The 22,733-nt window shown below is 32.8% G+C and overlaps 1 protein-coding gene and 1 long non-coding RNA gene across 2 annotated transcripts; one reads left to right on the top strand and one right to left on the bottom strand.

Annotated features, from left to right (window-relative positions):
* Window positions 1–3,690: 3,690 nt before the first annotated feature.
* LOC135145325 (uncharacterized) lies at window positions 3,691–4,167 on the top strand. Its single transcript, XR_010283412.1, has 3 exons — window positions 3,691–3,852; window positions 3,942–3,974; window positions 4,034–4,167. It is a non-coding gene; the product is annotated as an uncharacterized LOC135145325 (long non-coding RNA).
* A 5,401-nt stretch (window positions 4,168–9,568) lies between these two features.
* LOC135145347 (dynein light chain 1, cytoplasmic-like) lies at window positions 9,569–10,052 on the bottom strand. The gene is made up of 2 exons (XM_064077453.1): window positions 10,014–10,052; window positions 9,569–9,921 (listed from the first exon to the last, which is right to left on the bottom strand). The coding sequence occupies exon 2, from the start codon at window positions 9,893–9,895 to the stop codon at window positions 9,626–9,628; it is 270 nt and encodes an 89-aa protein (XP_063933523.1). The 5' UTR covers window positions 9,896–9,921; window positions 10,014–10,052; the 3' UTR covers window positions 9,569–9,625.
* Between the last annotated feature and the right edge of the window lie 12,681 nt (window positions 10,053–22,733).

The raw sequence follows: 22,733 nt of genomic DNA, 5'->3' as shown, positions 1-22,733 counted from the left end.
AAACAATTTTTATTAAAAATATTAGAAATTACACCAAACATAATTAGAATCCCAACCAAAGAAAAATAGCTTTATGAGGGGAAAACAAGTAATTCGCGTTATTTTAGCGTTCAGAGCATTAACAGATGACGTTTTCGGAAGTTTCAGATAATTAAAAGTATAGGAAGGTTTATAGCTCATTCACCGTAGTAACGCAAAGTAATGGCAGATTTTATGACTGCCTGCACCAAGACTTTGGATAGTGCGGATTTTGCTTTCAATTGTAGTGGAGGGAAGCTAGCCAAAGTACTTGTTATCTGTACTATGACCGGTAGTAGTAGAAACTCGCTTTGAGTATTTAGTTTTTTAGTTTTAACGCGTCTCCCTACGACTGCATAGGCCTCTAGCAGGTTAAATACGTAAAACCATCATTCCGGATCAAGAGTTGTTGTCGTAGCTCTGCGGTTAAGGGCATTGACGGGCATACTAAAGGCCGCGTGTTCGATTCCCACCCACGTGGCTCTCCCTCTTTTTCGGTCTTTGGTGGTTGCGTATTTAACCTCGCTCTAATAAATTCTAATGGCCACCTCCAGCCATTCATAAATAAACTAACCTCACTGTTACGTTAATAAGATACCTTTTACTGGGTGTGTAGCTATGGCTCTTGAGGGCTCGTTAAAAAAATATAACAAGTTACAGTTTGGTTTTTGCAGTGAGGGCAGCTCTCTAGCCCATTGCCATTATGAGTCGTCATATACAAGATTAATGTTGTTTCAGAAAGCATTTTTTTTGCTTTATAGGGAAGTCTACGGACTTAAGAACATTAAGCCATTGTCATAAGCTTAGTGTTAAAGTCAAAACAGTATTGCAAGGAGGAGTGAGAAAATGACGCTAAGTTCCCGGGGCGCTACCCAATAACATCATTTGGACTTCCTTCAAACAGAACATCACAAGTTGTTAGATTAGAAGTTAACTGGCTGAAGCCGGGGGAACACCGCCTAATAAAAAAGTGAGCCCTGGAGACAAAGCTTTGAGCGCAAGCTTGTCGACATTATACTAAAAAAAAAAAGACACTAAAAATCTAAAAAATCAAAAAAAAAACGGACCTGTTTTTTTCATTACTATAAAGCTATAAATAACATGGAACTGAATTACTATTAAAAAATTATTGCTATATAAAACTTTTATGTTATATTATAGCTGTATATAGATAAATATCTTACAAGAATTAAAATATGTTGATAGATTTCGATTTCTTGATTATTAAGCCAACCAGTTTCTTGTGGTTAACATAATTTATATGGCTCTTACATATGCATTAGTTGCTCATATAAGAAAATATGCTGTACTTACGAGAATCACTAAAATAGCAAAGTAAGAGTAATAATCATAAATACTTAAGGGAATATGGTAGATTAATCTAACAATTAGACCTCATCGTCCCTTAAAATATGGCAGAGACTAAAGATACCATAAATTTTAAGAAGCACGGACACCCTAGGTTTATTAACGAAAAGTTGTCAAGGCCCTAACCGTAAATATGAAATGTTTTATCCAACACATCTGATCGACTTACTAACAGCCAAAAAGTAAGTCTTGTTAAATTGGTATAAAGTTAAAATACCATTACTTTTTTGCGTATTAAAAAATTGTCACAAGCTATGAATTTTTTTTAAAAAAGCTAGGGGCGAAATACTATGCTTAATCCTTTTTATAATCTTATTATATACGCTTTATGTTAAGCTGAAGTAAAACTTGATTACTCTTACTTAAGTTTTAAGTTCATTCCACATCTCCGTAAAGCAAAAAAAAAATACTGACATATCGGTAAGGTTCAGCGAAAAACTAAAAAAGTTCATCAGGCCAGACTACCTAACAACACCCAAGCCACTCGTTAACAAATAGCTTTACAAGCATTTTAATGGTTTTTAATTTTGGTGTACCATTTATGGGTAAGTAGTTAATTTACCAAATATTAATACATTTAGAAAGAGGTGGAGGAAAAAACTCCAATGACTACCTTTAATTACTATTTCTTATTCCATAGCAACTTACTATATTCGTCAGCCACAGAAACTTTTGCTGATTTATATTTTAATAAAATCTAATGCAAAGCAATTTATTTTTTAAACTACCCAATTATTACCTTACTTCGCCTCTACCCCGAAAGCCAGCTATTTAACCTTTTTTTAGTACAAGCTCGCGGTTGACTAATTGGTATGAAGTTAGATAACACTTTTAGTAAAGTCAAGAGGGGTTTAAGTTTTAAAGTTCGAAGAAAGAGCTCTAAAAACAGTGCTGCCTTATTTAAAGAAGCTGATCAAATACAGACTTCACTTTATTCTGATGAAAAAGCTCCTCAAGAATTAAATCCAGAATTAAAAGAAAACTCAGACATAAAGGTTAATTCAGATCCTGCCTTCATCGACAACAATTCACCAGAAAAGGAGTCCAAGAGTTCTTCAAATGGAAGGGGTAATGTTATAGAATACATCTTTACTAAAGATGAGGAAAATAGCGAGTGGGGCACACTTAAAAAATATTTGGAAACTTTAGAAAATTTGGCAAGGGAAGAAGAACCTAAACTAGAAAATATTAATTTATTGCTAGAAGAAGTAGAAAAATCTTGTGCAGTAAAGTAATTAAGTTAAAAACTTAAGCTCTATGAATTTTACTGTATTTGTAGAATCAAGATTCATACGGTTATGTATATAATAAATATAAAATTTTACTGTTATTTTTATTAAATAAATTGTTTGACTAGTTAATTGTATATAATTTTTATATATGATCCGCTTTTACTTATAACAACATCCTGCCCTCCTACTTAGTTAACACCTGGTATTTGTTACAAACATACACGTTTAGCCAAACGAGTTATGGTCATTTTACTTTTACAATATCCTATCTTTTTAAAGAAAAAAAAATTAACAAAAACTTAAAATTCTTAACATTTTGTGCGATAGGGTGCATAAAATATTTGACAACAAGTTTTGCTTTAAACCTTTCTAGAGTTCCCCTCTCGCGCCAAAAGTGGATGCGTAGGCCATTATTAAGGTTTCAGGTTTTAACAATTCTAAAGCAATTCCGAGTATAGCCCATAAACTGCCACATGACTTAAAAAGAAGTAACAACGCTATAAGGGGAGACAACTTCTATCACTGCGGTGCACTGCTGACCTTAGTTATCCCTCCTCCTTCTTTGCAAGTAATTAAGATATTATAGTAAGTTCTGTTGTATTTATAAGCACTTTTTGTTTACTTGTAGTGCATACCACTGTTTAATATCTTTACTTTTTATATACTTTCATTGTGCTTTTGTATATGCGCAGTGTATTATTGAATATTTATTACGAGTATTTATTCACCTGTACGTTTTATTTTTTTTGTTATCATTTTTAATAAAATTTTTTATTAGTAGAAATTAGTAAATCTCTAAAAGAAAGTAACAATATTTTTACAATTGCTTCACATAGAATTCAAATTTATTTTTGTGCAATCTTTTGAAATTCTATTTTTTTTTTAGGTTGTAGTTCTGCTACTATTACAACTGCATTCTGTCTTTTATATTAGTATATAAATAATATTTACATTATTAGTTCGTTAGGCACATTTAAATTCTAGTTAATTGTACTGACGCCTTTTTTTTATTAATAACTAAAATATAAAGTTAATAAGTAAGTAGGAGAAGAGTTTGTGCCGTTAAACATTTTGTAAACTTAAATAAGGGTTTCAGTTTATTACTTAAAAAAATTGTTTTGAAGAGGAAAGTTGTATTGTTAATAAACTTTACACAAGAATTAAACTATATACGACTTTAAATAAAAGAATGTAAATGCCGAATGTATCAACTGAGCTTGCCGTCCTTAATATGGTCTGTGAACCTCTTTTTATTTTTGATAAACTTCACCATAACTTTTTACTTTGTCCACATATATATTCTCCCCCACTATTTTAATGCAGGAGTGCTTGAAACAGTTCACTTTTGGCAAACTTGTATTTTTTTTTTAACTTCTAATATAAATAATACTTGGGTACAGTAAACTTTTTTTTAGTAATCGAGCTGCGGGAGACAATTTAATCTACTGGCCACTATTGAGGAACTTCGAAAAGAGCTAATGACTGTAAAGTCGAAAGCAAAGGACCTCGAAATATGGTCTTCTGTGGAAATTGAAAATAAAAAACTTAACCGCTCAGAAATATTCCTTCAAAAGTTAGTAACACTATATTTAACGAACCATGGAGCGGTAAAAAAGAAGTCATAGAAACAGCATATTGCACTACTCTGACGTCATAAAAAGCAGTAAAAAAGCAACATTAACAGTAATAATTATATTGATAATACTTGTATTTGTGATATAATAATAACAACCACAATATTAATATTAATATTTTTATTAATATTAGTAGTAAAAAATATAGTAATAATATGTAAAAACAATAAAGATAACTGCAACAACAATAATAGGAAAATTACTAGTAATGACACTGAAAATTATTTTCTAGAAAAATTAGAAATGATTATGTAGCGAAACAAAAGTTCGGGTATGTTCTTGAGAAAACATGAAGACAGTCTAAACTCGGAAATGAACTGTTTTCCAACTAACACCCGTGTTCACCTGCTTTCCCTATGAGAATAGATAAGGCACCAATTTGTAAAACTTTTGCAAGGTAACGGCGCTGAGATTTCGAAGTGCAGAGATACACGTGTAGGGATTCAGATATTTTCGGTAGCAGCAGACATTTGCCGACCTCACATCGCTTATGCGAGATGAAGCGTTTTTAACATTTTAACTTACAATTCCCGAGGACAAGCCTTTTACGTTTGTCCTTTGCGGAATCTATTGCGTTCACGACCTCTCAATAGCCGAGGAAGACTTGCACACGGATCGACTGTGATAGACAAAAGTTTTTATATTTGAAGACAGTTTTCTGTCTCTAGGTTAAAGTGGAGAAGTTACGATTGTGTGAGCGCTTTGGACAGTACCACCATTGTTAGTTCTTCGGGCGCAGTGCACAAAAGCGCAAGACAGTTTTGCCGATCGTGTAATTTGCGGTGAATCGTCACCGCCAACTATCGTGGCTGCAAACATTATCCGCGAAGGTCTACAACAACTCAATGAAACCGCTCTACCATCAAAATAAAAGTCCACTTCCAGCGTAACACTTAAACGACGCTCGCTTAGTTGGCTATTAAAACAACAGTGGCAGCGACCGACACCACTGCAACTGCTTGCTGTATTGACAGAAACAAACCTGTCAACAGTGCTTGAGATACTTAAAGTCTAGAATCCGTTTGCAAAGATTTTTAGGCCACGGGCACCACGTCATACCCTGCTTCTGTTTTTGAACGCAGATAGTCTTTTACCCAGTAAACTTTTTTGGAGGAGTTGATGCAACGCGAGAATGGACCATTGTGTCTTTAGCGCTACTCATTTTTTCCAGGGTCTTCTTAAAATTTTGCAACTTCCAACGTATAACCAGAAACACCTAGATGGGGGTGTAGTAGCACAGCTCTTTTAGTCAGACGTAATTTTAAACTTAACGTAATATCTCTGCCGCCCATCAAAGCAATGAGGTTAAGGTTCCCCTCTGCTAAGCCTTGCAGGAATCGAATCGGTGGTGACTATTAAAAACAGTCTCTCAACTGCTTTATGTGGGGTCCTTAACCGCAACATGTTCAACGTTTTAATACTTTATACCGAGAACTCCTACATTCATCTATTTTATTTCTACTTTTATTGCGTTATCAACACTAGGGGTCAACACATTTAATTTAAACAAAAAAATGGGAAGATACTGCTAGATAGCTCTGACCAACTAAGAAATTTGCTGACAAATTAATTTATTAAGTGGTTGGTAACCCGTTAAAAACATCTATTTAAAATCAGTACAGTATTACGCCCAGGAAAAAGATTTCTGGTCTGGGTATATAGATCGCCTTTTTCGAAAGGGCTTTATAAAAAGATAGCAACGTTATTACAATGCTCCTTGAGCGGTTCTGCGTCACTCAAGCTAAATCTTGCTGAGAATTATAATACAAATGTTATTTAAAAAAACGTTCCTACATAAAACCCATGATACTTTTATTAATATTAATGTCGTGTAGCCCGAAAGAAAAAATCAGGCATCATTTAAGGAGGTAAGAGCCATACCTAGCAAAAATAATTAGCCCTAAAATTTAAGGAATGTAAATGAATTGTAGTCATAAAAAGAAAGTAAAATGAAAATCATTCAGTAAGTTAAGGGAGTGTGTTACCAAGACGCCGAAAATCATGTGCCAAGTAATAGAACGTCATCTCCTTTAAAACACGGGGCTTCACTACTTAGTAAATATTAAAGAACATCAACCTCAAAAAAAAAATTCGTAAAGGAAAGCTTATGTTCAAAAGAATTTTTGTCCCCCTAAGGTAAGCATCCGCTTCTTGGCCCGGCGGAGAATATACACAATTTTTTTTTTCCGTAAGCGTTTGTTTACAGACTGTAATTCTTCAAAACTTGTATATTATAGTCAGTAAAGTAATATAATATAGATAGTATAAAGTATGACTTCAATAAAGTGATATAATATAGGAAAGTAGGAGTATTAAAGAGCACCGCACGAACAGAAAAAAAAGTCTGCAGTGGGTGGGCGAGTCAAACTAATATAATTACATGTGCACTGCCTTTGAACCTTGCCCTTTTACTAAAAACAATGGTCAAAAACAACGGTGGCAAACCTTTTTGTCCTAGAATCCGACTCTTTCATTCCTTATTCATTCTTCTGAAAAATATTGCATATGTACCCTGACTTACTACTTCATCTGAAAAGAATAATAGGAAAATTTTTTACTTTAAATTTATTTCGATCCGCTGGTGTGTATGTCACTGAAGTGAGTGGAGAACGGGGATAGAAGGTACCGCGTGCCCGCGGGAATTGCTTCTTTCTTATTAATATTAATGTGCTATACTACATTATTAACCAAGAACCACTTGATATCTCGTCCAGGGAGGAAGCCTAAGTAATCCTTTTAGTACGGGTAACATTTCAATCAATAAATTGCCGTTGAGTCCTAACACAAAGATTAATGGTGGGCACACCCTGGGGCCATTAATATTTTCGGAAGTTAGGGCATAATCGTCGGTCAAAGTTCAAACAATTTTTTTGTAACTTTAAGGTGCTTAAATTTTGCACTTTAATAAAAAAAGTTTTTAATAAATTCCAGTTAACAATCTTCGTGGTGGCTTTGTTATTAACCACCCTTCCTTTCCTCAATATCTATTTTCAAGAGTTTATTATAAAATACTTAAAACCTTTTTAAATGGTTCTTAGCTGAGTAACTCTTATATTGGTCGTATACAAGTTTTGTAAAAGAGCAATTTGTTGGATAGGGAAAATTCCTTATTGCGCGAAGCAACGGAAGGGCCTTTTCTAAGGACATAGCTTATATAAGTCTTCCAGTTTAATTTGGAAACTATACTGGTTCCTAGAATATTTGTGTAAAAAATTATAATAAAATCATTTAAAGGGAGGTTCATAAAGCGTATATTTACGTCGCCTACGAATGCCAAAGCCTACACTTTAATAAATTTATAATTTTATTAATTTAAAATCTGAGATTCAGTGGTTCAAAATAAGTTAGAAAATACTTAACAGTGTCTTGAACTATAGCTGATAATGTGTTAATAAAAACGAAACAATTAAGACTAGTTTCGCGTTCAGGTACAAGACGCCAGTCCAATTCTCTTCTTTCAGTTCTTATGTTATTCCTCCGACTACTTCTTACCTTACTAAAAAATTTACAATAAACCTTTTCACGACAAATTACACAATAATTCTGCGCACATATACCATATGGCAAGTATGTAATTACGGGCTAAACTAGTGGAAAAGAACAGTTTTTGGTAAAGTATATCATAAATTTCGTTATATAAATGGTGCTCTTCTGGTCTTAGAAAATTGGTTTTAACTTATTAGTTAAAACTCAAATAATTCAAAATTATATTGGTTAGAGCCCACAGATGACCTTTAATATAATTAAAAATTTGTTGACACAAAAACGCAAACTAAAATAAGAGCCAAGGAGGCGAAATTTTTATTAGAGAAATATTTATATAGCCCACAGAAGCTTATTAACTAAGGTCTCCAAGTTCACTGGACGTCAGGATTTGAGAAATTAGTTTTGGCAGTTTTTACTTTCAGGGCGTCAAGTGCGGTACATTGCTTTTAAAAATTTTTTTTTTTGCTCACTTCTTAGTTGATCGTGGTATGGCCTTTAGCAGCCCTTGCAAAACCATTAGGGTTTATATGTATAGCTGGTAGAACTATTTAACTATCATCTATTTATCAGAAATACTTCAACCTTAAAACTTAAAAGTATGTAAATTTTCTTACATCTCGAAGAATCGCTAGCTTAAAAACAGAATACTAGTTGGAATTTTATATTAATATATTTAAATTTTATAATTTAAGTTTTTTTCGTGAGAGTTACCCTTTTAAGCATTAACTTGAAAAACTGCTTTACACTTAATCTATACCGAACCAATACAAACTTCGCCAAAAAATTATTAATATTCACGTTGCAACTTTGTTTTAGCTCTACATAGTCAAAATTATTAAAGTTATTAAATAAAATCTCGCACCAATATGAATTTATCAGTTAAAATCATAATATTTCACCACTTTAAAGCGCTACTTAGCGCGCTTCCATTCGACTTTAGTTAATACGTATATAAAAGTTTTAAGTCAATTACCAAACGTTATTAAGGATCTAAAAAAAAGTTAACTCTATTATTTTTACTAGTTAACGAAATTTAATATCTATTTGTACATTATCATGGAAGTTTCTTAAAATAAAGCGGGTTGTTTTATGAGATTACTTAACTACTAGGGCCTTTAAAAAAAAATAGTAAAATACGGAGAGAGTTGACCAAGTGAAAGCGCTTAATTCTATAAATAAAACGAAGTTTTAAAACGTCTAAGATGTGTTTTAACGTACGCTATTAGTCCTCCTGGCTTTTAAAACAGGGTAAAAAAATATGAACTAATAATATTTATATTTGAACAATCTTGTACATATATGTTGAAATGCTTATAAAAAATTATAACCTGTTTCTAAAAAATGCTAAAAATTTACTAAGCCCAAGGTAAACCTTATCCTAAGGGCTCTATTTATGAAACATTCGTTTTGTCCGATAACATATAATAGCTAATATCTCTATTTTAGCGAAGTCTACATAGTTAATCTCTTGGCTTATATATAAAGCAATATTTAAAGGCAAACTTGCTGCTTCATAAAAAACCAAAAAAATTCGAATACTAGAAAAGAAAATAAACCTTAAAAAGTCAACGTAAAAATTAATATATTATCTTTAATATTAAATTCTTGAGAACTAAAAAAAATTACTGTCTTTCTTTTAAAAAAGCTAACTTATGCAGATACCCCAATGCTAATTAAGCTTTACACGTCATATTACAAAAAAAAGAAATCGAAAGGTCAGTAAGTAAAAAAAGTTATTTATTTGGTATAGAGAAAAATAATACTATTGTAAACAACTACAACTTTTATTATTATTATCTAATAACTTATACTGGCAGGGTTACTAATAAAGATTAAGAAACCTAAAAAGTTAAGGTGTTCGGACTATATGTATGAAAGATTTTATTTTCAGGCCGTACGGAAAAGTAAAAAAGCCATTTGTCCTACGTAGAAGTATATAAAATACCTTGCCTCATGAGTAACGTAAGAGCCGAAATTTCTTCCAACAACACAATGCCAAGAAAAAGAATATTTACGATCAAATTCTTCTTTAATGTAAACGGCCATTTCCCTTTCAGTAGGATAGGTTTCTAAAGCATGAATAGCGCAATCAATAGCACTTTGTTGCAATGTTTCTTCCATGTCAACCGCCTTAACAACAGCTTTCCTCTCGCTCATGGTTCTTTACTTTTTATGTGAAATAACTAAAAATATTTAAAGTTTAAATTTAATAATATATATAAAGTTAGCATTACGAAGAATAAAAGTGGTTATAAAGACAATATGGGAAGTGTACGTAGAGACAAGGCTGAAAATGAGTATGTTTTTCTTAAACATTTGAAACACAACTAATGCGTCTTACGTATAGGTGGAAAGAGCGAGCCATATACCAGGCGAGGGGTGTTTCGTCACTCGTTAAGTACTGGCATTAAAATACAAACTTGCGATCGTGTAAAAGGTAGACAACAATTTTACACTCTTTTAAGACGAAAGTGAATCTTATAGTTATAAAAAAGGTTCCATGGTCTCTTGAACATGAAGCTCACGCATTATAAGAAATCGTGATTTACTTATTGATGTATTAGATTGACTATAACTAATTCAATTAAAACATGCTTTTTAATTAACTTTCTCGTTTGCAGAAGTTGAGTATACAAAGAGCGCTCTAAAAGAAGGCAACATCTAATTGCCAGCTTATTTTTTATTTATAAAGCTCTTTAAAAAGTTTTTAATAAAAAATACTACGTTAAAAGTTTAATATTCTTCTATATTTTTAAAAACTTATCGATGTAGTAGATTTTACAACAACTGCAAGTGCATTACCTTATAGTACGTTTATCTACCATTCTTCATTCAGAGGACTTCGGTTGTAACTGTCCTACGTGTATGTAGTTCTGTTATTTTGTAAATTAAATGGAGAATGGTACAACAAACATTGGTGAGATGTTCTAAAAGGCCTTTCTTTATAATGCTCGCAGAGCCTTAACGTATTCATTAAAAAATAACTTTTTGAGCTTTTTTTAAAATAGCCTCTATTAATATTAACCACACTTTATAAGTGCATTAATGTGTCATAAACTCGATAGGCTATATAAGCGGTGTAATTTAAATTATTTTTTTTAATCATTATGTACAGATATATAATTCTTGAAGTCCAATTAGAAAGCGTTTCAGATATTAAATTAGATCTAAAAGAAAAGAAATTGCTTTCGATTTGGAGGGTTTAAAAATAATATATTACTAGCTACGTTACTCTTTAAATGCCTGCTAAGTTTTAATTTACCAATAGGAAGATTTGCAGTTGCGAAACAAGGCAATGTTCCTAGATGACTGAGCAAGAAAAGTGTTATAAGTGTAGGTAATAGGACACTTGGAATGAATAGATTTGTGTTAGGAGACAACCTATATAAATACCTGCTCTGAGTATTAAAACATTGGTTTCACCTACTTAATAGTTATAAGAATGCGACTGAAAAGGTAATAGAGAGTAAGGAACTTTTTGACGAAAAAAGGTTGTATAAAAGGGGGCTACGACAGCCTTACATCTAAAGTACGACTTCCTTAAATCGACAGTGTATTAAGTTATATGTTCAGTAAACGTAGTACTTGTGGGGTCGTAAACGATCCTGCAATTAATAGGTAAATTATTTTAAGTGATGTCAGGGACCCAAAAGAAGGGTCGTTTCGCCTAAATAAGCTCCGCAAAAACCTTGTATAAGCCGCCCCTCTACGGGGGCTATCGAGTTGCAGCTTGTGTTGCATGCACTTTTTTAGCTAGGCTTAGTATTACATCTTTAGTAAATAGTTGAAAACAAATGCGACGGATGTACTTAAAAGGAAAAGCTTAACCTTAACCCTACCATTAACCTTAGCTAGGTAATAACACTCTTTTGTTTCTTACAGGGTAACAACATAGTAGCCTATTTAACTCTTTAAAACGTATGTATAAGAAAGCAGAATTTCGTCGCTCTCTAGTTTTAGCATGTGCTGCATACACTTTTTTATCTTTCAGCTTGAGTGCAAAAAGCATATGCTAAACTCTTTCGTATTGTGTGCGCGGTTTTTCTGATAGTTTTAGGTATGATCAAATCATCGATAACGTGGCTAATTTCTAAGACTTAACTAAAATAAAGAACCATTTTAAGTTGATGCTTGCGCCTCTGGTGTTCCCTTCTGATGTTAGCTATTCTCATATCTAAAGAAAAAATCCTATTAGCCAACACTTCTACAGTGGTAATTAGTTATTTTTGTTCTACAAAAATAGAACTTAATTCATGGTGTGAAAATCAACTTGAAAACTATGCTCAAACTCTGAAGGCTCTTTTAAGTATACCTTGTTAGATAATAGTTCATGCCTGACTGCTGAGTTAAAGCTTTTCTATCTGTTTCCTTTAGTTGGTTGACACGAAAAGATTAGTACTTCAAAGAAGAATCCTTACTTCCGACTTGCCTTGGGAGTAACTCAGCTTAGTTTAAAGTTTCCTTGAAAAGGGTGAACCAGCTTTACTTAATGTTGAATTAAAGCAGTTTGCAACATGAGAAGAGACGTTAACAAGTCTTACCTACCTTTTATACTATTGAGCGCTTAGCTGCGTGCACTATTTAAACCATTTCAGAGCCATATTGGCGTATAAAGGCCCCCAAAAACTATTTAAATCGATACGCGTTTCTACGGTCCTCTCGTGTACGCGTACATACTGCATGCACTTTGCTCCCTTTTATCTTTGGTGCGTAAACAGCTATCTGCTACAAGGGTAATAAGTCAGCTTGCTTATGAATAAAATTGAACTATTGATCTGAATACCACTTCACTACTTAAGTAAACTGCTAATAAAATTCTACCGGTGGACACACATACATTCCCCTAACAGGTATTATGACTGTTCCTGAGGACAGAGGATTTGTAAAGATAGATTAGACTCGCACGTCCGCCATTCTGTCTAGTGTAGTAGAAAACCGTTGTAAACCATACGGGTGGAGGCGGCTACAGATACGACAACAACTATTTAGCTTTGACCTGCACGAATTTTTATAACTAGCCCTCACTAAGTTACAAACCCTTTTTCATTGTAGTTACATTTGTTCCTTCTGCTTTACTTTTGGTTTATAGTTAAAGATGGTAGAGGTGCGTTCAGAGTCTCGTGTGCCTGGTTCTTCTTATGTTGACTTAGCTAAAGGAAACATAGTCTCAAATTTTATGAAGATAGTGCGAGCTGATGATAAAAACTTAAGTAATTTTGAAAAGGTTGTAGATTTTTTAAGATGTCACACCTACGAAATAGTACGTTACGTTCGCAATTCGGAACACCTTATGTTGGATGATGGTCATACTTTAGTGAACTGCCCCCCTCCCGCGGAAGAGGGGGATGACCATGGTGGACTTTTGATAAAAACTTATAGCGAACTTGTGGACCAAGATCGGATTGTGTATTCACGCCAGTTTGAAGTACATGAATTAGGCAATCTTTATGCCGGACAACATAGAATTGAGATCCGCTCTCGAATATACAGAAATGGTGTAGTCTCTTCAGAGGATAATAGAACAGTGGAGATAGATATATAAAAAGCTTTCTTTTTATGTCTCCACGTATGTAACTCTCTGTCTTTTATATTAGTTGAGACAAGATGAATTATAAAGTTGTACCTAAACTCTCTTTCATTATTTTAAATGTTACTAAATCACCCTATATGTTTAGTTATTTAAAAAAACTTGTAAGCTAAATATAAAGCTTTTGTTGTAGGCTTACTATGTGATTTATAGTTACCTTTTTTTTAAATTTAATAAGAGGAGATTATAAGTTTATAAAGGTAACTAGTTAAAAAATAGAAAGGATCACTGAATTAAACCACACCATAAAAAAATTTACAGGTAAAGGAAGGGTTTGAAGATCAATAACCTTTTGAGATGAAAATCACAAAAATGGTTTGTAGCGGTGTGTCACAACCTTGTACAATCTCTCTCTAGCCTTATAATCTAATATGGTCTGTTATTTTTCATTTGTATTATCCCGAACACAGTTGCGATTATGTAATGCTTCTTTAAAACCCTGAATAAAATTTTTTTGATATATTATAATATAATAACTAAGAGTAGGTAAAATTTAGCGAAATTAAGATGAAGCCTTCACCTAACGCTTCTCAAGGCTTGATTTCTAAAAGAATTACAATAGTAGATAACTTCTTAAGGGAAGTAAGCGAATAATAACTTAATTAAAATAAATTCTGACACATACTTAAGGTAGTAAATTTCAGTCTCGCCAATGTATATTTCCTTTTTAAGGCTTTGACAGAGTTTGTGTCTTCAATAGTTTCTGTTTCTGGCGGACATTTGTTCTTGGCAAGGTGGTAAACAACAGAATTTTCGTGGGAAGAAAATTTGTATCACTTATTTTATATAATTTTTCAATAGACGCCATCACTAAAATTTGGTCTTAATAATCAGTTAAATAATATACGTTTTTCATTTTCAATTTCTGCGAGCATCATTTATATGTATATATGGGGAGTACGTGCTTGAAGCGCGTTTCTGCAGAGGTTCACGAGTTAATTTGGATTCCAAGAGTGGTTTGGATAAGTATAACATTTTTAAAAGCAGCAGCGACTGCATTCAAACTAAGACTGCATCTGCAAGAGCGCATTCATGAATTGTTTGTCATAGGTATAAGTAGTTGACGTAGATCATAAAAGAACACACGCCGCACTTTGCGCATAGCAGCGAAGAGAATGCGCGCTCCCTTTTGGTCAGGATTCAGTGCTTCTACCAAGATAGTCTAATTATAAATAGCCACTCGTAGGTTGTGAGGTCAAGACACCGCTTTTCTTTTGGATCACTTTACTAGGCCAGCGTTAGTATAGGAATGTTATAAAAATGTTTTTAAGGGGTCTTGCAGGTAGGTGTGGCGTAGACTGCAGTGTCATCGGCATCAAGAGCGTCAAAACTGTGAGGATTTGAGAACATTTTGGGATGAATAGCACGTAATGAGTGAATAGTTGTGGAAACAGAGAGCCTTGTGGAATATTGTCTGCTTAGTCGGCAGAAAGACAGTGTAGTGCAAATTCTTACTTAAAACGTGCTTCTTCATTAAAAAGACGTTTCAGAGAACTGAAGGAGAGCATAGTACGCCTAATTATTTATAGAATTCTCGTGACAAACGTAGTCGACGTTTTTGCAAAGGCGAGAAAAATAATAAAGGTAGCATGTATAAAATTGAAGCCTCCGTTATCCACTTAACGGTGTGTAAGAAGTTACTGTGTCATCGCCATCTGCTGTCCCTTATTTGTCATGTAGTTTGTAAAGCCTTCGGGGTTTTTGCCTTTTACCACAAAGTTCAGAGTATATAACAGCGATTTATTAGCTGTACTTGTCCTAAAAGGTTTGACAGTAGCAATTAAAGAACAGTACGACTTCTTCTATTAAATAACTATGCAAATAGTAGTGGAAGGCGATAAACTAGGTTTAATAAAAACTGCTCGTCCGACTCCGGTTTCCAGACCTTTGCACACTTCCCGTATAGGGAACTTTGTAAGACTAAAACTTATATGTAATGGTAGCTTACTGGCCTTATACTCTAGTCTCTTGCTGACTTCCTTAACCCTTGGCAACACACATGGTCATTGGTGAGGCTAATCACTATAGCTAAATTTATTACTATCATATTTTAAAACTTTTCCTGACGTTTATTGTTTGAACACATTTGCCTGATACTATACCTTAGTGACCAATTATTTGTTAATACTAAAACTTAGTAGAAGTTGTAATTATTATTTAGATAAAGCTACCTTAGTAAATAGAAGAGCTCATAGGATGATTATTGTACCTTGGTACATATAATAGTTCGTCTTAAAAAATATTTTTAAGGGGATTCACTTGTTATTTAACACAGTTATCACAAGTATGACCCCTTAAACAGGTTTTAATATTCAGCTAATCCAACCAATATATTATGACAGGGTGTCCTGTACTATAAAATATCTTTGATCCCGGTAGTTTAGTAAGTAAGCTCTAATACGTGTACTGTTTAAATGTAGACAGTGTGCCTAAGAAAGTTGGTAACATCAAATCGTTAAGGCCAAATTTTATCTTTGTCGTCCTACAATTTTTAAGTGTTGATGACTATATAGCACCTATTTTCGTGTAGTTGATTCGTCTTCCACATATATTAGCTGTCACTTAAAAAGCAAGCTGTTTGTCCAAATAACTTTAATAGTATAAAAACCAACGTTCTAATATGCAGTTTCATTAACTGGGGAGCAATAATGTAAGACAATTAAGATGAGTACGAATTAAATTTATCCACATATTATAAATTTATAGGTAGAAGAAAAAGTAAAGTTCAATTAAGATATGCTTCTACGGCACCGGTAAGCAAGATATACGTTTTAAATAGCGAGTAATTTAAGATCTAACAAAGAGAGAACTAGCTGGAGACAGAGCTAGCAGGTTACTAGGAGACCTAGGATTTTTGTACTTGTAACCAACCAGGAAGTTTTTAGCATTCCAGAAAACCATGCTATTGGTAGGAGTCCAAAACTATTAGAATTTAGATTAAGCGTTTTAATCCTTTTAAAGACTTAGTATCGCTCAAATGGTAAGGATGTAATATATAAATGACGTAAACTGAGCGCCAACTAGTGTACAGTGGTAAATTGCTGCTCAGTTAAACAGACACTAGTTGTCACATGATCCAAAGGTAGATTTTACTTAAAGTTAATGTTAAGTTAAAGTAATGCTAATAAAAGTAAAGTAAACAAATATTATGGAAAAAGATAAAACTTTATTTATATAAATAGTTTAAACGGGTATATAGGAGATATCAAACAGCTGTATATAATAAAAACTTTATTTAAAAATGGCTTTACCGGTTAGAAAATTTTTGTGATAAGAGTTAAAAAATTTGTATACTCTTTAATTGATGATTTCTTTTAGTATTAATGCCAAAAGGTTAATTCTAATTTTATAAAATGAGCACTTTAGACATAAAAACCTTTAATTTTTAGAAAGTTCTAAACGTTATCATAACATACAAATTAACATAAATATAATAAATTCACAGGTAGTTTTTAGATAGTATGAATCTGCTATTATGAACATTTTTTTTTTAAGTAGATTCTGTTAAGACCCGACCTTAATAAATGGTTTCCTGCCCCCTTGTTGTGAGTTCGCGTAGTGAAAAATTTAACGAACTCATTCACGAAAGTTATAAATTTTGTTATTAAATCGGACATACATTATATGCATAATCTTATTGATTCGTAGTCATGTGTTAATCTTAAATTTTGCGTATGTTTTAGTTTTTTAACACTTCGGGCGCAGATATATTTTATTTGTAGCACTCTCTTAGGCAAACTGCAGTTTCATTTTGGAAAAATATATTACTTATATATGATATTGCACTCCATAGATGATGACTGTGAATCTTCGAACGAAAAAAGGTGTAAGACTGACACCCTTTGTAAAATTCGTTCCTCTCAAGAATTGGCAAGGAGGCATCCATTTTATTTTAAAAACTTTGATCTTTCAGAAGTTAATTTTAGTGCTGTATATAATAAAGCTACACACCATAAAATTTCTTATGGGAAAAACTTTTTAACAGGTCTTCGTCATATTACTTGTTTTTTTTTCGTCAATAGCTGCATTACTACTAACCTGTCAAATTGTAATTCTTCTGGAACTTTGTCGTCTGAATCTGTTACGAAAAAGGGGAAGGTTAAGAAAACAATACATAAGAAACTTTTCCTTTCATCTCTGTCTCAAGCATTCAAGGGTACTACAGGGCCTGAGAACATAAAAAATCAATTTTTTTTGGGTCAAGAATGCACAAGATACTTAAAGTGGTTACGTGGTTTACAATTCAACTTTTTGAAAAAAACATACACACCAAAAGAAAAAATAGATTTATTTTTTTTACGTAATAATTTGAAAACCCCAGCTATTGAGATAAATAAACTAAATTTATTTCTTAACTTGGTACAACCTCCTGTTAACTGTAACTTTTACCAGACTGGTTGTAATATCTATAACATTTTTCCGATTCATCATACAAAAAAACTGTCAGAAACTTATCATAACTTGATGTATCAAGTTAGTTTACTTCACCAACCCCAAGAAAAAAGAGATAGAGGCCTTCGAAGCGAAGGCTTACCGAAAACAGATTACGTGTCTAGAGCTCAGATCCCTGTTTTTGATAACAAAGGAAACGAAAAGTCTTTATTAACGGAAAACCTAAAACACAGTATTGTTGCCCTCGAAATAGATATTATATTTAAAGGAATGTTTATGTCGCAGAGGATTTTGTCTGTTATTCAGATGATGAGTAACTGCCACTTAGATTGACTTATCTAGATAATATGTTTTAAGTTGCCACTGATGCATATATTGTTCTTGTTTACCTAACCAGTGCAGTTAGGATCTGAATAAAAAAACTTTTTTTTACGGTTTTAGAATGGGTTTTATATGGTAATACTAAAATAAATACTTTATTCAATATTATTTGACTTTTGACTGTTTAATTTGGAGCTATAAAACTAATATCAATTTTTATAACTTGAATATATATTTGGTCAACAAAATAAGTTAAAGGCTTGCCAAAGTAGGGTACCAAGCGAGGTTCTAAAATGTTTGTAAACTTATCGGCTTATACCCAAAATTTGGGAAGATACGTAAACCTAACCTTATTTTTTAAAAATAGTTAAATAGGTTTAGCAGGCAAACAATTAAGCTAATAGATAAGTATCTGCGGATTAAACGTGAGTGGGCTCCATGATGCTAGTGTTAGGTAAATATAACCTCATCCAATCTTGTAAAACATCAACTGCAGGTCAATATTATTGTTGTTCCCAAAAGTCTTTTTTCTAAACGTATTAAATAAAAGACCCACCCCTATTAAATTGATAGATCCAACTAAATTAAATACTTAGGGATGCATTGCCTACTCATGAACGCTATTTAAAATAATTTAGCAAGGTAATTCTTGTTCAATAATTCCTGTTAACTTACAAATAAAACGTTGAAAGGATTTCGTAATATATTGTCATAGGTAATTTGAATTGTTATCACAATACACTTTTTTTAAAAAAATTAACGCTGTGTCTCTTAAGCTTTGAATAGAAAGTAGAACATATTCAAGTAAATAACAATAAAACTAGTAAACTTTACTTAGGACTCACATATGAACTATTTACTTGAGTTTTATTTTTTAATTATTCGGCAATAATTAAATTAGACGTAAAAATTGTAATTAGTTTACTTCGGTAAATAACTAAATGAAAATAGTAGCATACTTTAAAACGTTAGAAAATTCGGTAAATTTTGTAGCTTCTATTATTATTGCTAACTACAGTTTTCTTTTAAAATTAATTAACTATATACAAAATTAAAATAGACTATTATTTAGAATAAAAGCTTGAGGCATATAATCTGGTCGTTATATTGCGCACAACTTTTTTTTAAAGCTGTATATTATCTGTGCTCACATGTTAATAAAAAGAAGAGGTGATTAGATAAATCAAAAATATATACTTTTATATGGCCAAGCCTCCTAGCAAGCTATTACCAGATATGTATAGTATACTATCCTTAAGTTAAATAAAAGCTTCATAACGATATAATTAGAATTTTAACTCTTAGATCCACAAATTTACTGCACTAACTTTGAAGGCCGCAATGTTGTCTCAAAGTAGTGTATAAACACGTAAAGAGATAAGAAACTTAAGCCTAACTAAAGTGAGTAAGCAGTTCTATATTGCCGACGCCATAAACTTTTAACACATGGCAATGTGCCATAGAGTTAATGGAGAAAATTTTTCGACATATGTTAGTTTTTAGTGTAAACACTAGCAAATAAGTGACAGATAAAGTAGAGTAAAAATTAACCATCACTAGGATATATATTATGTGTTTATTAATGTTCTTTAGCTCTCTTATTATAAAGAAGCTAGACAACTTCCTCTGCTCATAAGTAAATTTCTAGACTATCAAACAAAATTTCATATAATTAATTCAGTAAAAATAAAATGCCATTTACACAAGTGATCAGATCGAAAACAATTGAGAGGCGACATATTTTCAATCATTTTATATAGTATACTTAACTCAACTAAATGTACACTACGATCATCGATAGTTCTGGTTAGCTTTAAGTTGGTGTTATACCTTTGTTAGCTTACCCACCAATTAAAAGTAGATGCCCACTTTAAAAGGCAGGGATCATTTTTTAAGGTCTCAAGGCCTAACAATATTAATTTAGTATTTTTTTTTTATTACCTTTTATGCCACCGTCTTTTATTTCCATTTAACCAATGCTAAATTCAAGTTATCAAACACACTACATCACAAAATGTTGGCATCCCCAACCACTACAATAACCTATTCGAGTGCTGAGAATTAGAACCCTTTATCCATGTAAAAATAGCTAGAAAACTCTATTAGGACCCGAATAAACATTTTAAACGAAGCTGTCAAGAGAAAGTTTGAAGAGAAATATATTATAACTTCGTAAATAACAGAAAGGGACAAGGGAAACACGAGGGTACATATACTTTCACATATGCAAGGGATGTGGAACACATTAAGAAATAGGTATTAAGAACTTAATTATCGACCCTCTCAGCGAGGTATAAAGAAGGATAGTTGACAGTTAATATAACAGAAGATTCTACGAGTGGTTTCCGATTTGGTCGCCCAATATTTTTTAGTATATTAAAGTCAACCAATCATAGCTTATATTCAGTGGCCAAATCGGACGACTATGAATATAATATTTTCATACCGAGTCCCTTGATGCTATTAACAAAAAAATCTGCTCGCCTTTGAGTTGCTAAGTTTTTTTTATGGTCTAGAGCGTACAGTAAATATCTAGAAAAGAACAAGAAAGGGTCCCTAACCAATAAGCAGTAGGTCTCACGTCATCTTAAACTGCAGTACTTAGCTATACTTTAAATAGAGGTACAGTATATCAGTTATAAATACACATTTTTACAAAATAAACAAATCTTCATGAATAGTAAAATGAGTTAATTTTATTTTGAGAAACTGCCAAAAACATCTTACTACTAAAAGCTACCGACAAGGTACGTATACTATAGCACATGGAAAATAGACAGATAAAAAATTATAAAAAACTACGTAAAAGCTTTAATATGTTCCGGTGACCAACTTAACGAACTCAAATATGTCTCACTGTTTGTACCGCAAATGTAAAATTAACTCTTAAAAATATATGTTAGGGTTCAATTGTTTTAAACCTGACCAATGTCCAATGTTCTTAATCTGGACTGTTATTTTCCAGAAATCTTAAGACGGGAACCGCTGGGTAGTAACCGAGTTCTCAGAAGTGCTCTTTACGTGGGGTATGTATCAATCAATCCTATTTCATTCTTTTTTATATTGCAGATGTCGCATGAACCCAACAGTTTTATTTGAGTGGTGGTTATTTGAAGGACTTATAGGTGATTCCTTTATTGAAAATGGTTCATGGTAAGCCTTCGGTATTGCAAAACGTTTAGAGATTGTAACTCTATACCGGGAAGGTTTATCAGTGCGGTATTTCACCGAAAAAGTGCGTGTCTGAAACAATTTACTGTCCATCTAACTATTGTCGATTTCAGATCACCTCTGCAGCCGATGACTATAATTAAACTAATCAATAAGCGTAATAGACATTTACAGCCCTTGAAATTACCGCAAATTTAATTGGGACGTCAAAGCGAAGTTTTTGTCGGTACTTCAAGAAAGGAACAAAAACAAAGGTCTTTCAGTGGGCCAGAAGATATGGACACTGGAAGACTGGAAAAGCACGTTGTAAATTGACGAGTTTTATTGCGAGTTATTCGGCCAAATCGTAGAATTTTTGTCAGAAGAAACAAGGACTTGAAAACGTTCCTGGCATGTGAGCTCCAACAAGGTAACACCGGAGGTGGCTCTTCGTTAGCTTGGGGTTATTTCTGTTTTGCGGACGTAGGAGATTTGCTGGGATCATGCACAAAGAAAATTACCCCCAAAGTCTTGAAAACAACGCGGTGCCCTCGAAAGTACAATTATTTAATACTTTACCTTTACGCGGGACAAGGACCCTGAAACATCGCTTGAGTGTGCAAAACTTACCGATCGGCAAGAAGCAAGGCTCCCTTCGGATCTTGGCGTATCCCCCCCCCCCCCAAAAGCCAGGTCTAGAATCTAATCCATTAACTACGGGCAGAACTCGATAGGAAAAAAAGTTAGGAAAGAATGTGTGACAATAAAATAAAACCTGTGCTCCATAGAAAGTGGAAAAATATTATGCAGGAAAAAGTGCGTGCGGGTCTGCATCCGAAGGGGACTCTTTAATGAGACTAGAATTTAATAAATTTTGCATTAGCACGTTGTTATGTAAATACGATTCTGCTGTAGTATGTGTATGTTTACTAGTGAGTATGCCAGAAAGTACTACTTTATCCGACTTGAATGACTTGCACCAATTTTACAGCGTTTATTTACTTTTACCCGTTGCCCATTTTTCCGTGGCGATAGTGTAGGTGTGAGGATAAATTAAAAAACTTCTACAATTTTGAGTGACAACAACAAATTTGGGAAAACATATACACTGTGGAATCTGAAATAACAGATATAACCAAAAATATAATATCAGAACCTAATTAAATATTTTTTATATTCCAGGAGAATATAATACTAACCAACTCAGATTTTATTTATTCAGAAACAATTAAATCATTAAAATAATTGCTAAAACCTAGAAATTGATAATATAAAGTAAATTTAAAATCTGACACTTTAATCAACTTTAACCCCCGAAACACTTTTAACGACACCTCATACTCTTTATTAAATTAATGGGTTGGTAATACAGGTATGTAGAATATATATTTAAACTTATCAGATACAACCTTCAGGTAGTTGCTTCTGCACAACTGCCAAATAGGCTTTACCTTAAACTAATAAAAGAAGTTTTACTACTTGGATGAGACTAATAAAATGTTAAAAAACTAAGGGGGTTAACACGCGACAACTCTTCAGACTTTT

The sequence above is a fragment of the Zophobas morio genome, unplaced genomic scaffold, assembly GCF_036711695.1.
Source record: "Zophobas morio isolate AGI-343-1 ecotype UQ-CSIRO unplaced genomic scaffold, CSIRO_AGI_Zmor_V1 ptg000144l, whole genome shotgun sequence".
NCBI lineage: Eukaryota > Metazoa > Arthropoda > Insecta > Coleoptera > Tenebrionidae > Zophobas > Zophobas morio.
The sequence above is the reverse complement of the archived record's forward strand: the minus strand, read 5'-3'. Positions and strand labels throughout refer to the sequence as shown.

Bases quoted from the DNA above. Each gene is read 5' to 3' on its own strand.
- LOC135145347 (XM_064077453.1), bottom strand. From the start codon at position 9,895: ATGAGCGAGAGGAAAGCTGTTGTTAAGGCGGTTGACATGGAAGAAACA.